General features: G+C 33.9%; 2 protein-coding genes across 4 annotated transcripts; both read right to left on the reverse strand.

The window, feature by feature from the left end:
• Positions 1–428: 428 nt before the first annotated feature.
• Positions 429–4,477, reverse strand: LOC109153847 (mannose-1-phosphate guanylyltransferase 1-like). Of its 2 annotated transcripts, none has more exons than XM_019301728.1 (5): positions 4,390–4,477; positions 2,897–3,023; positions 2,202–2,264; positions 1,870–2,109; positions 429–1,155 (listed from the first exon to the last, which is right to left on the reverse strand). In XM_019301728.1, exons 2-5 carry the CDS (start codon positions 3,005–3,007, stop codon positions 520–522), a joined length of 1,050 nt encoding a protein of 349 aa, XP_019157273.1. In that variant the 5' UTR covers positions 3,008–3,023; positions 4,390–4,477; the 3' UTR covers positions 429–519. The 2 variants fall into 2 exon arrangements, with proteins under 2 accessions (XP_019157273.1, XP_019157272.1); XM_019301727.1 differs by having other exon boundaries at positions 4,380–4,477.
• LOC109153845 (mannose-1-phosphate guanylyltransferase 1-like) lies at positions 429–16,043 on the reverse strand. 2 transcript variants are annotated; one of them, XM_019301723.1, is made up of 6 exons: positions 15,961–16,043; positions 14,514–14,640; positions 13,819–13,881; positions 13,487–13,726; positions 11,474–12,114; positions 429–519 (listed from the first exon to the last, which is right to left on the reverse strand). In XM_019301723.1, the coding sequence occupies exons 2-6, from the start codon at positions 14,622–14,624 to the stop codon at positions 513–515; spliced, it is 1,062 nt and encodes a 353-aa protein (XP_019157268.1). In that variant the 5' UTR covers positions 14,625–14,640; positions 15,961–16,043; the 3' UTR covers positions 429–512. The 2 variants fall into 2 exon arrangements, with proteins under 2 accessions (XP_019157268.1, XP_019157271.1); XM_019301726.1 differs by lacking the exon at positions 429–519 and having other exon boundaries at positions 11,365–12,114; positions 15,948–16,043.
• Positions 16,044–17,462: the final 1,419 nt, after the last annotated feature.

A 17,462-nucleotide genomic window follows, 5' to 3' on the forward strand; every position in this document is an offset into this window, starting at 1 on the left:
CATTGATTCTTTAGGCTAAAAAAATTCAGATCTTGGTTGGTAACATTGTTAGCTTATCAACCAATTTTGGCTTATTTGACCATTATTAATTGTTTGACTTAATTAAACATTCAATATAAGTATCTGATATAAGTGTTGGTTAATTAATTTTTTGTAACAGCTTATTACTCCAATCAACTAATGCTATCAGCTTTTTGTAACATGTAATCCGTTATTAGCTAACAGCTAATTTACAATCAGTTACTGCTATTAACAAGTCAAACTCACTAGCTCAATTAGCTAACAACTAATTGCTACTTACCAAACAACCCTAAATATAAAATAGATACTACCTTGTAAAAATAATGAGTATTAAAAAAAAAATGCGGTTGATGACTTGATTTTTCTAATAATGGTCTAAAATTGCTGTAAAAAATAATGAGTATTAAAAAAAAAAAAAATGCGGTTGATGACTTGATTTTTCTAATAATGGTCTAAAATTGCAGAAATTTCATTCTTAGTTTTCTACCTATTTAATAACTAAACCCGGACTGTAATATTGGTTGCAAACATGGTGGCTCGCTCCACCTTAGCCAATTGCCCAACACTAGAACGCCAACCGATAATGCTATATGTAACGGAAGCCCCCTTCTTAATGTGTGTTCCATGCATGATGGCGCTACTCGAGATCTTAACCCCAGCCTCGATGATGCAGCCCGGCCCGATGGCGACATCCGGTCCGATCACGCATCCCTCTCCGATCTCCGCCGTCTCATCCACCACCACATCGCCCACGATGTGAGCGCCGGAGGCCAGTTTCTGCGGGCATCTCTTCCTCAAATCGTGCAAGTGGTTTACCAGGTCATAGATGTAATACCGTTGCTGGTCTATCAATAACCACGCGTCCAACCAAAACAACCCTTTCAACCACACGCCGTATACTTTCCCGTCGGCTACCATTCTGGGGAAAACTTGTTTCTCAAGCGACGTCCGTTTCGGTTCCATGATTCCGTCGAGAATTGAAGGGTTGAGCAGGTAAATCCCGGTGCTTATTCTCTTGACGTTCCCGACGGCTGTTGAGTGTGGCTTCTCTACGAAACTCGTTACTTTCCCACTGGATTTTTCCATGCCAATGGCAGCATAAGGTAAAGGTTCTTCCTCCGGTCTAAAATTGTTCTATACCAATCAATGAATTTTTTTTATTATTAAATTCATTTCATGAGAAAGCTAAGGGTGGACGTCTTTCAATTTTCAAAGCTCTCTTTGTTTGTTCATGTTTTGTGTTATTTTTAATCAAATGGTATATGGTATATTTGAAAAAACAATTAATGCCCAAATAATGAAATAAATATTTTAAAAAGGCAAATATCAAAAAGGAAAAATTATAGTATAAATGTGGAATTCGTTCCTAATTGTTAATCATGTTCACTTTTCGTCCCTAAGGGTGTTGCACTTTTCGTCTCTTTACTAACACAACATTAGGAACGAAATTTACAACGTTAGTATACCTTATGGACAAAAAGTGAGCACGGCCAACAATTACAGACGAATTCTACAACTACTTTATAACTTATGAACGAAAAATGTAGTTTTCAGTATAATTTTTTTTGAATATATATATATATATATATATATATATATATATATATATATATATATATATATATATCCAAAGTAATCCAAAATAAACTTAAAATGATTTTATCCAAACGGAAGGGATCGGATTTCGGGTCTAAAAACATCATCCAAAAATTTTGAACATCAGACATAACATTTAGGTATCACTTGAACCAAGCCCATGACGTCCACCCTTACTATTAAATACCAACCATCAAAATAAAATACAAATATAAATCCAAAAGTCAATGGGATATGTAGTTGGAGTTTTACCTTGGTTATCAGTATAGAAGCCTCTCCGGCATGGGATTTGTGAAATGTGATCATCTCTTTGAAAGGATATTCACAGAAAACATCACCATTTAGCACAAAAAATGGTTCCCCAGAACCATCTATCAGTTTGTCCCTAGCCAAAGCAAGGGGGCCAGCAGTCCCAAGTGGCTCGGTCTCTATTGAGAGTGAAATCTTGATTCTGAGCCTTGTTTCATGTTCTTTCAAGAAGTTCTGCATTACCTGCATATAAAGATCGATGCTTGTAGTATTATTAGTTTGTCCCCCCCATTTTATAGCATATTCATGATTTATTGGATGAAGCCATCTCTGACCTGTGCCTGGTAGTTCACAGCCACGATCACTTCAGTCACTCCAACAGCCTCAAGAGCCTCAATCTGACAGGAAAAAAGACTGGATTAGTTTATCAAAATGCATTATGTTAGGATCAAAGACTTTTCACTACGCCAAAAGTTATAACTCATAGCGAAGACACAACTTTATTTTCTTATAGACTGCCACATTTTCAAGAGACATGGTGTTGGACTTGACCCTTCACCGACCTCCGCCCAACAATCCCAGCCCCCTCCCAACACCTGCCAACCTTAACTACACAATTTTATTCTTGTTGAGACTCTACACCAACTGCTGGACTTGGCCCTTCACCGGCATCTGCCCAACAATTTCCCCTTCCAACAATGGCTAGTCTTAATTGCACCAGCTCTAATTCCACGTGTTAGAATCTAGCGTTTACCACTACATCTAAACCTATAGCTCATAGCGAATGAGCAACTTTATTTCCTTATAGACAGCTCACATTTTTGAGAGGCCCCTTCACTAACCTACGGCCAACAATCTCCTTAGTCACCAATTGCTGGACTTGACCCTTCATCACCCTCCGCCCAACACATTATATTTGGAAACAGGAAAAACAAAACAACTCGGATGGTTTCGTGATCAGAAATTAGAATGCTTTTAAGGGTGGGTGACTGAAGATGGATAATGTGCAACAACATAAGCACGAAAGTACCTGATACAAAATAATAGGTTTACTTGCAAATTCAATGAGTGGTTTTGGGATGGTGAAAGTGAGTGATGGTTGCATCCGAGCGCTATATCCTCCAAGAATGAGTGCCTTCATACTCAGATTTATGCTTCTGTTGATTAAAAAAAAAAACCAGTCAGAAGTTCGGTAGCATATAATAAGATTTGTATAAGGAATCACATACAAATTGCATTTCAAACTGGGCTCTCTTCATTCTATATTTATACTAAAAAAAAACAAAGCAATTAAGCTGCACAATTAAGGAACCCTGCAATGACATATACAGCTTGCTCTCATTTCTATCAGCAAGTATATCCATCATCCATTGACACAAATACAGAGTAGGGGTAACCCTAACCAGAATAGCTAGGATATAGACTTGTAACCACAAGGTTACGAGTTCGAATTCCAGCCTTCTTGGTATAAGCGGGCAATCTAGACTTCCGTGTGGTACTTTGTAGACAAGGGGCCCCGTACACACCTTCAAGTAGTGGCTAAGGGGTTTCTCTCATCACCCAAAAAAAAAATGCAGAGTAGCATGAAGTTTTGGGTGAAACAGAAAGAGCAACAAAGTACAGCAAAGAAACGGCCAATGAGCCAAATGCATACATTATCTAGACAAGGAAACAAATTCCAGTTAAAATGCAGAACAATCTTGTTTAAAATAGAGACAAGAGATTACATGGAATCATGTATCAACAGGAGAAAAACATCAAAACGCAATTGCAAGATGTAGCAGAAGTTTTCTAGTACTATTAGATACCAAATGCATTGAAATGCCTCTTGAAAAACTACACAGATTTTTAAAAAGTATTCTTATCATCCATCACCCTCTCCTACCAACCCATCATTGCCTATAAAAGCAAGGCAGTACAAGGTTTCCCTCTGCTAAATCTTTTTGAAGTAATTTAGGGCAATAAGAATGACAGTTAAGAAACCTTCAGGATCCACACTATACGCACGCTATTAGCAGGTTCTTTCCTTCACTCTCAACTGTATGAGAAATTTATATCTCTCATCATATATGATATATGCAGTAACAGAAACAACAAAATCAAGCATTCTCAATATAACTATCAAGACAACATACAGACTACATAGGGCACAATTGTTCACAGTAACCCTGGTTCAAGAAGAAACAAAAGATTTACAGGGCCTCAAAGTTAAAGATCAGAACAAATTCATTCATCAGGGGGTTGGTGGTTGTTTGTAGTATTCAATTTTGGTAATCTACGTAAAATCTCGAGAAAAGCCACGGCTGTAACGAAAGCAAGATGCATCATTTCCTAAAGAAACAAAATCAAAAGGAGAAAAACAAATTGAATTGATGATGATCCTACGAAACCCCAAAAAAAAAAAAAAAAAAAAAAAAAAACCCCGAAATGCTCCATGTTTGTGACGATTAATCGATTAGAATATAGATAGAAAATAATTTCCATAGATGAGAGAAATGAGAAGATAAATTCACCTCCGGTTACGTACAGCCGTACAGGTGTAGCCGAGTCTGAAGCTTTTCCTTCGCTCGCAAGAAATTCCACACGAAGGCTTCGGGTGTTGTCAGAGAGTGTGTGCGCGCTTATATGTGATTGTCACGTTTATATTCCACCAGGTTGAAACCTAAGGGTCCCCCGTCTTGAAAGATCGGCGCACAACGAGTCTCTCACTTAATCTCGAGTCATATTGAGTCATCGTTTTTAAATTTTATTTCTATGACTAACTGAGCTGTTGATACGGGTATTGTCAAGTTTATATAGTTTCAGAATAAGTAGATTTTTAGGTATCATTTCAAAAAACAAAAAGAAGGCGAAGATTTTTTATAGTATTAATGTTATGAGTTACCAAGACTATGTGGTCTAATGGTACTCGGGTTGAATTTTCATTTGAAAGATTGTGAGTTCGAGCATCAGTGGATATTTTATGGTGGGTGATTACTACAAATCTTAAATTATATCTTTTTGTTTTACTATTATGACATTGTCATAATTAATCATATTTTTTTAAACTAGTATTTGTCCCGTGCGATGCACGAAAAATATGTTATAAAAATATACCCTATATGAGGTTTATTCATATATAAAATTTTTGTTATTTAATAATTATTATGTGTGAATTCCTATGATAAAATTATGAACATAAATATAGTTACAATTAAAATAATATTTAAGGTGGGTGATTACTACAAATTTTAAATTATATCTTTTTGTTTTACTATTATGACATTGTCATAATTAATCATATTTTTTTAAACTAATATTTGTCCCGTGCGATGCACGAAAAATATGTTATAAAAATATACCCTATATGAGGTTTATTCAAATATAAAATTTTTGTTATTTAATAATTATTATGTGTGAATTCCTATGATAAAATTATGAACATAAATATATTTACAATTAAAATAATATTTAAGATGTGTGATTACTACAAATCTTAAATTATATTAAAAACTTAGTACATAATATTTAGAATAAATACTCAAAATGGTCCCTCGACTATAGCTAAATTCACAAATTGGTCATCGACTTTCAATTTCAACCAATTGAGTCCTTAACTTTGTAATTTTAACACAATTTGGTCCCCTGTCTATTTGACCGTTTGTTGACTGCAATTTTTGAGGATATATATGTAATTTCATGGTCCATCATCGGTTTTTTAAGGTTCCGGTTGCATTTCCAAACCGCATTGTTAGGTTCGAATCCACTGTCGAAAGCAATCTACCAAATCCGGTTGACTTTCTTCATCCTCCATTTGGATTCAATGTAGTTGAGTTCGTACCAGAGCGAAGAAGACGACGTGTTTCCGAACCGGTGCAACGTCATCCTGGAGGCCTCCACGTGCTCCGACGAGAGCTGAAGGTTCTTCTGGAGATCGTCGATCACGGTCAAATAGATGGAGGACCAAATCGTGTCAAAATTGCAAAGTTAAGGACTTAATTGGTTGAAATTGAAAGTTGAGGACCAATTTGTGAATTTAGCTATAGTCGAGGGACCATTTTGAGTATTTACTCTAATATTTAATATTACAAATTTTTAAGAACTTAGTAAACTACGATAGTAATTGAATTACAATTTTAGAGTCACTACGGATCAAAATTTTTAGACCTTTGAAATTTCTAACTCTAGATGTAGCAACATACAATTGACCTTTAAAGACCAAACAATTATTTATAAATATAAATGACTATTAATCTACACCCTCTACTTTTCAATCCCAACTTTGATTTTTTTTTTTTACTCGATTAAAATTTTAAACTGGTAATTAAACTACACATTTATATATTTTTATATATTATACCTAAAATTTTTATGATATTTAGTGTGACACCATTTAATTGTATTTGAAATTGTAATGAATCTCACCGTTGAGATTATGATTATTTTATAAGGTCGATCTTTTGCTTTATTTCGTTGAAAGGGTTTTGTTGAGTTTTTCACAAGTTTAGTGATAAAGAAGAGAAATGATATAAATGAAGGTTTTGTTATAAATACCAAGTGGCTTGTGGTCTACTAGTATCGGGTTGTTCCTCTAAGTGGGAGGTGAAAGGTTTGAACCTCAATTGAGACAAGTAGTGTGTATTTGTAGGGTTATCCCTCTTCTTTATAATAATAATAATAAAAAAAGGTTTTGTTATAAATATTATACTTATTATATGGATATTATTATATAGTATTGTAACGTTTGTAACGGTTATATAATTATTTTTATTATTGCTTCCGTTACGTTACCTAGTATGTATATAGAAAGAATGAATGATGGACGATCTTCTTTCATCTCTTATCTATTCTGGATATTCTTTCAACACGGACGGTTATTTCAAAAAAGAAGATTTATAATTTTGTTAAAATTAGATTACAAGTCACAAATTGGCATAACTTGTGCGCCTAGTTTGGCGTTGGTCACCAGCGAGTGATCACTCAACATTTTTTTAAAAATAATAAAAAATAAATTCTGATAAAAATTGTATTAAAAAAATTCACCATTAATCTTGTTTTAAGGATTTTTATTTTATTATAATTGTAACAATAATTGCCCATCAAATCATATGGCTATATTATAATTAAGATTTCAATTGTTTTTTTAGAGTTAAAAATGATTTTCAAGTGTTAACATTTACTTTCCTAATCTGGTTTGTCCTTCACTTTTGTGTTCTTTTCCCTTTGATATTTTATAAATAGTTTTCAGGAGTAGTTTTTCCTTTGATATCTGGTTTGGCATCATTTTTAATGCTATATTATTATTTTTTTTGCAAAATTCACTATTTCCATGTAATTATATGGGTAATGTATCATATTTTGTTGTATTGCACTAAACATTTTCTTCACTTGTTTCCTGTTATATATCATATGTTTTTCACTCATATAAAAAGTGTTTGCTAAACTTGCTAAATCTTAACTATATTACCAACATGTAATTAATACCAACATTTAACCATTAATATCAACATTTAATTTTCACAAGACTATATATATGGAACTTGCTAATTCTTAACTATAATACCAACATGTAATTAATACCAACATTTAACCATTAATATTAACATTTAATTTTCACAAGACCATATTGCTTTATTATAATTAACATATATCAATTTTTATTTTCTGTTATTTTTTTTTTTTTGAGTTCTAAATCCCTTGCATATATGTTTAATAATACTTAAATGATGCGAAGTAAATAGTGTTTGCTCTCTAAATTGATTAATAATGGAATGACAAAAATCTAAACCGGATATCAATTATATCAAGAAAATAAAAGTTATGAATGTAATATGAGAATTTAAAAAAAAACAAAAAAAAAAAAACAAAAGAAAAAGAAAAAAATAACTAAATGGAGTAGCGCTAAAATAATCTAAGGGAGTGTTGGTAAATAGTTGATAGTTGATAAATGTTAGCTTATTTGGTTAGTGGGTTTGATTAGTTGATAGTATTAGATGATTGTAGAAAGATATTTGGTAAATTAGCTGTTAACTGATAGTTGATTATAAGCAAAATAGTTTTTTCAAAAAGTTTATCGAAAAAGCTGCTCAAGCCGTCGAATTTTAGCGTTGAGTGGTTCATTGGTATCTGGTTTGATTGATCAAGCTACTAATTATATTCTTGGGATCTCTCTATTTTGATTGATATTTTTATTCCCAGCTATGTGGAACGTATCTCTAGGATAGATCCTCATTAACCCTGATGAGGATTTTTTGTATTGGCAAGGAGACCCAAGGAGTTACTATACAATGAAAAATGGATATAGACACATTGTTGGAGATTATGCTGGTAATCCCGGAGATTTTGATAAACGGTTACCCTTATGAAAAATTAAAGCCCCCCAAATGGAGATCTTTTTTGTGGAGCCCTAACTGATATTTTTCTCACTACTACGAACTTGATTTTAAAGAGAGTTGATGTGGATCCTCATACCCAATGTGTGGTCTTGTTCATAAGGACACAATGCATGCCTTCTTCTTGTGTGATTTTTCACAATTTGTTTAGCATGAATCCTCCATACGTATCTCTAATGTGGTTGGAAACACTTTTCCCATGTGGTTTAGAAATGCAATGAATATTCTGACGGAGGGAGACCTTGTTTTGGCTTGTGGCAATAATGTTGTATCACGTATGGAAGGCAAGAAATATAGTCGTATGGGAGAGATCTCTGTCGTTGCCAAGGAAAGTGTGGATGGTGGCAAAGTCTTCGGTGCGTGCATGGCAGCAGGTCCACTCCAGGAACGACGCTTCGACTGCGGAGGATGAGGTGGACGCATGTGTTGCCAGGTGTTTCTTTGATGCAGGTTACCATCCCTCAACCAAGAAAGCTTCGATCGCCACTGTTTTGGTCTCACCGGACGGTTCCTTCACGACAACGTTTATAAGTGGGCAGCTCCAAGACTGCTTCTCTCCCCTCATGATTGAATCGATGCTTCTCTCCCTTCATGGTTGACTCGCTGGCTTGTAAGGAGGCCAGGTGTTATCTTGGCTTAAAGATCGTGGTGTTTATCTGTGGAACTCCTAACTGACTGTTCCAACCTCTAGCATTACTTATCTTCCGCTCATGTAGATCTTTTTTCTTATGTTTGTTTTACTATTGATGCATGTAGGCCTATTATGTCTTCTTTTAGTCCCTAGATCGGCTAATCTAGGCGCTCATACTACCACTTTTTCACAAGCTAGCACTTTGTACTAGGACTTTGTCCCTCCTTACCTTATTTTTGCTTTGCTATAGTAATCTATCGTGTTTTTGTTGGCTTTCAAAAAAAGTTTAGACTACTATCCGCTGAAAGCATGACTAAACGTTGATTAATCGACCATTTGAACTACTCCGATGGGACACCTTTTTTTTTTGTTATGTGTAAATGCATTTGTCCAACACGATTAAAAGCTTAGTATAGTATAAATTTTCAACTTTTTTTTGATACATTATGTTTCTTAGCTTAGCCATACTACTAATCCTAAGTCTCCAAAATCCATGTTCAAGAATTATTGGAAGAGGTATGTCACGAGTCGCCTCGTCAGTCTCCAAATTCTCATCCCTTGCATATACACTTTGCACACAAATTTCAACCATTTTTAACAATCCAAGTTTCCGACTCTGTCAAACTTTCCATTAAAAGAAAAACTAAACGTTGATTAGTCTACCCCTTAAACTACTCCAATGGAACACCCTTTTTTGTTGTTGTGTGAAATTGCAAAGAATCCAAGTTTCCGACTCTGTCAAACTTTCCATTAAAAGAAAAACTAAACGTTGATTAGTCTACCCCTTAAACTACTCCAATGGAACACCCTTTTTTGTTGTTGTGTGAAATTGCAAAGATCTAAATAATCATTCTTCCAACTCAACTGAACATGAACCGCAGAGGCTAGACCTGTGCTCCAGCCACAAACTCGATCCCTGGTCATTCTTCTAAAGTTTCACCTCTATAACCAGTTGAGCTGCCCATTCGGGTAAAAAAAAAAATAGATCATTTAAATAGATGTGATTGATGCCAACTACTATGTAGTGTGATGATACATGTTACCATTCCAAATGGGTGTTCACAAGATCAAACATTGGTGGTGGTTGCATTGATTCTTTGAGCTAAAAAGATTAAGGAGGGTGTATTCAATCATGACTTTTGTAGAGTTTTAAAGACTTTTAAAATGATTGATTTTAATAAACTTTGATTGACTTTCATAGAGTCGTTCAAAACTTTTTAAAACTTTATAAGACTCTATAAAAGTCTATATAAATAACGTTCATAGACTTTTATCAATTTTTATTTTAAAAAGTCTACAAAAGTCATTGAAATTCTAAATTAAATATATCCATACAAACTTTCAATGATTTTGATTCTTAACATTTATAATTTTCTTACAAAATATTTATATCATAAAATTCTTCTTATTATATAGTTCTTCACCCAAATCTAATATTAATAATATATATATATATATATATATATATATATATATTATACTTGATATATTGCTAGGTATCACGCAAAGAACTATTATTTGCAATAGCAATTTGAGACAGTGAACAACATCAATGTGCTACTGTTTGCAACCCCAAATTGTTGTTGCGAACATACAGTAGTTCGCTATTCGTAGTAACATGTTGTTAAAAAAAATAATAAAAAATATATATTACGAATATAAACATAAAAAGAATAAAAATCAAAATATATACGTATTTATATGAATATTATGAAACATATACTAAAATTTGACGATGAAATATTTGCTTTGTTAATGTATTTAGGGAGAATTAGAGAAAGTTAGGGATAAAAAATTTATAGAAAAAATAAAAATCAATATAAACAAGCAATAATGAAGTAAAAATAATATTATTTCGAATTTTTAGAGGAAGATTGTAAAGCTTAGGAAAGAGAGATAAATTGGTAGAGTTTAGGTATGAGGAAAATATAGGATAATGAAGAAAAAAATAATTTTATTGAATTTAGATAGGTTTATAAAGTTTAAATATGGAGAAAAAATGGAGTTTAAATAGAGAAAAAAAACATTCAAAGTTGTCCGAAAGAAAATTTTGAAATCTTGGGGTTGATGGTTGAATTTCAACTATTTACATTTGAGAAGGAAAAGTCTACAAAAGTCCTAAAATTAAAAAGTCTATAAAAGTTCATAACTTTTTGAATACCACATGACTTTTAAAGACTCTTTAAAAGTCTTAATCGAATACCACATGACTTTTAAATACTCTCTAAAAGTTTGAATTGAAAACCTCCAAACTTTTAAAGTTCATAAAAGTCTTTAAAACTCTACGAAAGTCGTGATTGAATACACCTCCCTAAGCTCCTGTTTGATAACATAGTTAACAGTCAAAATATGAATGTTTGATTGATTATCTTTTTGTAACAACTTATTACTCCAAAATACTAAAATTTAAAAAATTGCTCAAACATCCTTAAGCTAACAACTATTCATCAAACATCCTTAAGTGTAGAAATACTACCTTACAAAATATAATGAGTATTAAAAAAAGAAATGAATGTGGTTGATGACTTTGATTTTTCTAATAATAATGGTCTAAATTAAAATTGCTGCAATAATTTGATTCTTCGTTTTCTACGGTTCTACCTAGCTAATAACTAAACCTCCGGCTGTAAAATTGGTTGCAAACATGGTGGTTTTCTCCACCTTAGCCAATTGCCCAACACTGGAACGCCAACCGATAATGCTATATGTAACGGAAGCCCCCTTCTTGATGCGTGTCCCATGCATGATGGCGCTACTCGAGATCTTAACCCCAGCCTCGATGACGCAGCCCGGCCCAATGGCGACATTCGGTCCGATCACGCATCCCTCTCCGATCTCCGCCGTCTCATCCACCACCACATCGCCCACGATGTGAGCGCCGGAGGCCAGTTTCTGCGGGCATCTCTTCCTCAAATCGTGCAAGTGGTTTACCAGCCCATTCATGTAATACTTTTGCTGGTCTATCATCAACCACGCGTCCAACCAAAACAACCCTTTCAGCCACACGCCGAACACTTTCCCGTCGGCTACAAGTCTGGGGAACACTTGTTTCTCAAGCCACGTCCGTTTCACCTCGATTATTCCGTCCAGAATTGAAGGGTTGAGCAGGTAAATCCCGGTGCTTATTCTCTTAAACATCTCGTTTCCGCTTTCTGGCTTCTCTACGAAACTCGTTACTTTCCCACTGGATTTTTCCAGGCCAATGGCAGCATATGGTAAAAGTTCGTCGTCCGGCTCAAAATTGTTCTATATCAATCAATGAATTTTTTTTTTTTTTAAATATGATTATATTAAATAAGTAAGCTAAGGGTGGACGTCTTTCAATTTTCAAAGCTCTCTTTGTTGTTCATGTTTTGTGATATTTTTAATCAAATGGTATATTTTTTTTAAAAAAAAAATAAATATTTTAAAAAGGTAAATATCAATAAAAGGAAAAATTATACTTTTTGTTCCTAAATTATAAAATAATTGTGAAATTTATCCCTAATTGTTAATCGTATTCACTTTTCGTCCCTAAAGGTGTATCCAAGATTTTCACCGTCGAACACAGTGACTAATCCCTTCTGAATTGTAGGCTGGCCTGGAGATATAAGGCTGTTCTATACCAAAGCCAAAGATCGAACCATTGACCTTTGATTAAGGATGTGTGAATCCCTTCCACTCAACCACATCCTCAGGTTATTGGTGTTGCACTTTTCGTCTCTTTACTAACAAAATATTATGGACGAAATTTGCAACGTTAATAAATGAACGAAAAGTGCAACGCTAATGATAGCTTAGGGACGAAAAGTGTACATGACCAACCATTAAGAACGAATTCTACAATTACTTTGTTTCAATAAAATGTATAACATATTTTTGGGTATATATATATATATATATGTCCAAACTAATCCAAAATAAACTTAAAATAATTTTATCCAAACAAAAGGGATCGAATATCGGGTCCAAAAACTGTAATCCAACAATTTTGAATATCTAACATAAGGCAAATTATGCTGTGCATCCGTATGCACCAAGCATGGTGCATACGGATGCAAAAATGACGTCGTTTTAATAAAACGCGCGTCTCCCCTTAAAAAAAAAAATCAGGTTCGATTCTTAGCAACAACACATGAACTAAAATTCCATAATCGATGAACTATAATTCCATAATCGATGAACTATAATTCCATAATCTAATCTATGAACTAAAAATTCCAGAATGAATGAACTAAAATTCCATAATCTATAAACTAAAATTTCAGAATCGATGAACTACAATTCCATAATCGATGAACTATAATTCCATAATCAATGAACTATAATTCCATAATCTATGAACTAAAATTACAGAATGAATGAACAATATAATGTTGTTGCTGGGAATCGAACCTGAAATTTTTTTAAAAGGGAGACACGCGTTTTTTAATAAAACGACGTCGTTTTGGCATCCGTATGCACCATGCATGGTGCATACGGATGCACAGCATAACTATCCCTAACATAACGTACATTTAGTATCACTTGAACCAAGCCCATGACGTCCACCCTTACTAATAATTAATAAATTCCGACCATCAAAATAAAATATAAATATAAATCCAAAAGTCAATGGGATATGTAGTTGGAGTTTTACCTTGGTTATCAGTATAGAAGCCTCTCCGGCATGGGATTTGTGAAATGTGATCATCTCTTTGAAAGGATATTCACAGAAAACATCACCATTTAGCACAAAAAATGGTTCCCCAGAACCATCTATCAGTTTGTCCCTAGCCAAAGCAAGGGGGCCAGCAGTCCCAAGTGGCTCGGTCTCTATTGAGAGTGAAATCTTGATTCTGAGCCTTGTTTCATGTTCTTTCAAGAAGTTCTGCATTACCTGCATATAAAGATCGATGCTTGTAGTATTATTAGTTTGTCCCCCCCATTTTATAGCATATTCATGATTTATTGGATGAAGCCATCTCTGACCTGTGCCTGGTAGTTCACAGCCACGATCACTTCAGTCACTCCAACAGCCTCAAGAGCCTCAATCTGACAGGAAAAAAGACTGGATTAGTTTATCAAAATGCATTATGTTAGGATCAAAGACTTTTCACTACGCCAAAAGTTATAACTCATAGCAAAGACACAACTTTATTTCCTTATAGACTGCCACATTTTCAAGAGACATGGTGTTGGACTTGACCCTTCACCGACCTCCGCCCAACAATCCCAGCCCCCTCCCAACACCTGCCAACCTTAACTACACAATTTTATTCTTGTTGAGACTCTACACCAACTGCTGGACTTGGCCCTTCACCGGCATCTGCCCAACAATTTCCCCTTCCAACAACGGCCAGTCTTAACTGCACCGGCTCTAATTCCACGTGTTAGAATCTAGCATTTACCACTACGTCAAAACCTATAGCTCATAGCGAATGAGCAACTTTATTTCCTTATAGACAGCTCACATTTTTGAGAGGCCCCTTCACTAACCTACGGCCAACAATCTCCTTAGTCACCAATTGCTGGACTTGACCCTTCATCACCCTCCGCCCAACACATTATATTTGGAAACAGGAAAATCAAAACAACTCGGATGGTTTCGTGATCAGAAATTAGAAAGCTTTTAAGGGTGGATGACTGAAGATGGATAATGTGCAACAACATAAGCACGAAAGTACCTGATACAAAATAATAGGTTTACTTGCAAATTCAATGAGTGGTTTTGGGATGGTGAAAGTGAGTGATGGTTGCATCCGAGCGCTATATCCTCCAAGAATGAGTGCCTTCATACTCAGATTTATGCTTCTGTTGATTAAAAAAAAAACCAGTCAGAAGTTCGGTAGCATATAATAAGATTTGTATAAGGAATCACATACAAATTGCATTTCAAACTGGGCTCTCTTCATTCTATATTTATACTAAAAAAAAACAAAGCAATTAAGCTGCACAATTAAGGAACCCTGCAATGACATATACAGCTTGCTCTCATTTCTATCAGCAAGTATATCCATCATCCATTGACACAAATACAGAGTAGGGGTAACCCTAACCAGAATAGCTAGGATATAGACTTGTAACCACAAGGTTACGAGTTCGAATTCCAGCCTTCTTGGTATAAGCGGGCAATCTAGACTTCCGTGTGGTACTTTGTAGACAAGGGGCCCCGTACACACCTTCAAGTAGTGGCTAAGGGTTTCTCTCATCACCCCAAAAAAAAAATGCAGAGTAGCATGAAGTTTTGGGTGAAACAGAAAGAGCCACAAAGTACAGCGAAGAAACGGCCAATGAGCCAAATGCATACATTATCTAGACAAGGAAACAAATTCCAGCTAAAATGCAGAACAATCTTGTTTAAAATAGAGACAAGAGATTACATGGAATCATGTATCAACAGGAGAAAAACATCAAAACTCAATTGCAAGATGTAGCAGAAGTTTTCTAGTACTATTAGATACCAAATGCATTGAAATGCCTCTTGAAAAACTATACAGATTTTTAAAAAGTGTTCTTATTATCCATCACCCTCTCCTACAATCCATCATTGCCTATAAAAGCAAGGCAGTACAAGGTTTCCCTCTGCTAAATCTTTTTCAAGTAATTTAGCAATAAGAATGACAGTTAAGAAACCTTCAGGATCCATACCATACGCACGCTATTAGCAGGTTCTTTGCTTCACTCTCAACTGTATGAGAAATTTATATCTCTCATCATATATGCAGTAATAGAAACAACAAAATCAAGTGTTCTTAATATATATAACTATCAAGAGACTACATAGGGCAAAATTGTTTACACCGGAAGAAGAAACAAAAGATTTACAGGGCCTCAAAGTTAAAGATCAGAACAAATTCATTCATCAGGGTGGTTGTTTGTAGTATTCAATTTTGGTAATCTACGTAAAATCTCGAGAAAAGCCACGGCTGTAACGAAAGCAAGATGCATCATTTCCTAAAGAAACAAAATCAAAAGGAGAAACACAAATTGAATTGATGATGATCCTACGAAACCCAAAAAAAAAAACCCGAAATGCTCCATGTTTGTGACGATTACTCGATTAAAATTTAGTTAGAAAATAATTTCCATAGATGAGAGAAATGAGAAGATGAATTCACCTCCGTTACGTACAGCCGTACAGGTCTAGCCGAGTCTGGAGTTTTTCCTTCGCTCACAAGAAATTCCACGCGACGGCTTCGGGTGTTGTCAGAGAGTGTGTGAGCGCTTATGTGTGATTGTCACGTTTATATATATAATTTCATAAGACTTAATTTCACCAGAGGTCTTTTGTCCTTGATTACAATTTTAAATTTAGTTGCACATTATTGTTTTTGTCATTTTATATTTCATATTATCATTTTTTGGACTCTATTAGTCTTTCTTATGACTTTTTCTATTTTTAGTAAGGACATTTTATCTCTTCATATTTTTCTTTTGTTATTTTTTCAATTTTAACCGGTTTAATTTGTTTAGAACTTTAGGTAACCTCTACTTTTTATAACCATATTTTTCAACTAATTTTTACTAAAGTTCTAAACTAATTAAACCGGTTGAAACCAAAAAAATAACAAAAGAAAAATATGAAGAGATAAAAATGTCATTACTAAAAATAGAAAAATTCATAAGAATGATTAAAAGTGTCTAAAAAATCATAATCTGGGATGTAAAATGACAGAAACGATAATTTGAGACTAATTTGGAATTGACATCAAAGACAGGAGACCTCTGGTAGAATTAACTCATTTCAGAATAAGTAGACTTTTACGGTATCATTTCAAAAAACAAAAAGAAAATTTTTTACAGTATTAATGTTATTGAGTTAATTTTTTATTATTTTTTTTACTATTGTCAGAATTAATCATATTTTTCTTATTATACGGAGTATCTTGTTTTCTCCTTTTGAGTTATAATAAATCCCTTGCATATATGTTTAATAATACTTAAATGATGAAATTAAATAGTGTTTTCTCTCTAAATTAATTAATAATGGAATGATAAAAATCTAAACCTGATATAAATTATATCAAGAAAATAAAAGTTATGAATGTAATATGAGAAAAGAAATAGAACTAATGGAGTAGGGAAAAGAATCTAACTGGTGTTTGGTAAATAGTTGATAATTGATAACTATTAGCTTATTTGGTTAGACTTGATAACATTAGCTGGTTGTAGAAAGATATTTGGTAAATTAACTGTTAGATGATAGCAGATTACATGCAAAATGACTTTCTCAAAAAGTTGCTCAAGATGTTGAATTTTATTGTTTTAGAACTTACAAAAAGCTAATTAATCAAACACTTATATTGACTATTTAATCAAGTCTAACAACTAATAGTTGATAGGCTAACCACGTACCAAACAATAACTAATAAACCAAAATTAGTTGATAGGCTAACCACGTTACCAAACAGGGTCTAAATCTGATTGTATTAGGCCATCCTCAATAGTGTGAAGATTTTGAGGAGATTTTACAGATTACATGTGTGATTAGGAAAGAGAAAAAAAAAAAAAAAAAAGAGAAAAAAAAAACTAAAATCTAAAAACAAAAATAATAAAAAAAAATTAATTAGGCACGCATGAGGCGCAACTCTCTCCTCAAACATTGGGCCCCACAAATCTGCAAAATCCCCACG

The sequence above is a fragment of the Ipomoea nil genome, unplaced genomic scaffold (assembly GCF_001879475.1).
Source record: "Ipomoea nil cultivar Tokyo-kokei standard unplaced genomic scaffold, Asagao_1.1 scaffold2545, whole genome shotgun sequence".
NCBI classification, from domain to species: domain Eukaryota; kingdom Viridiplantae; phylum Streptophyta; class Magnoliopsida; order Solanales; family Convolvulaceae; genus Ipomoea; species Ipomoea nil.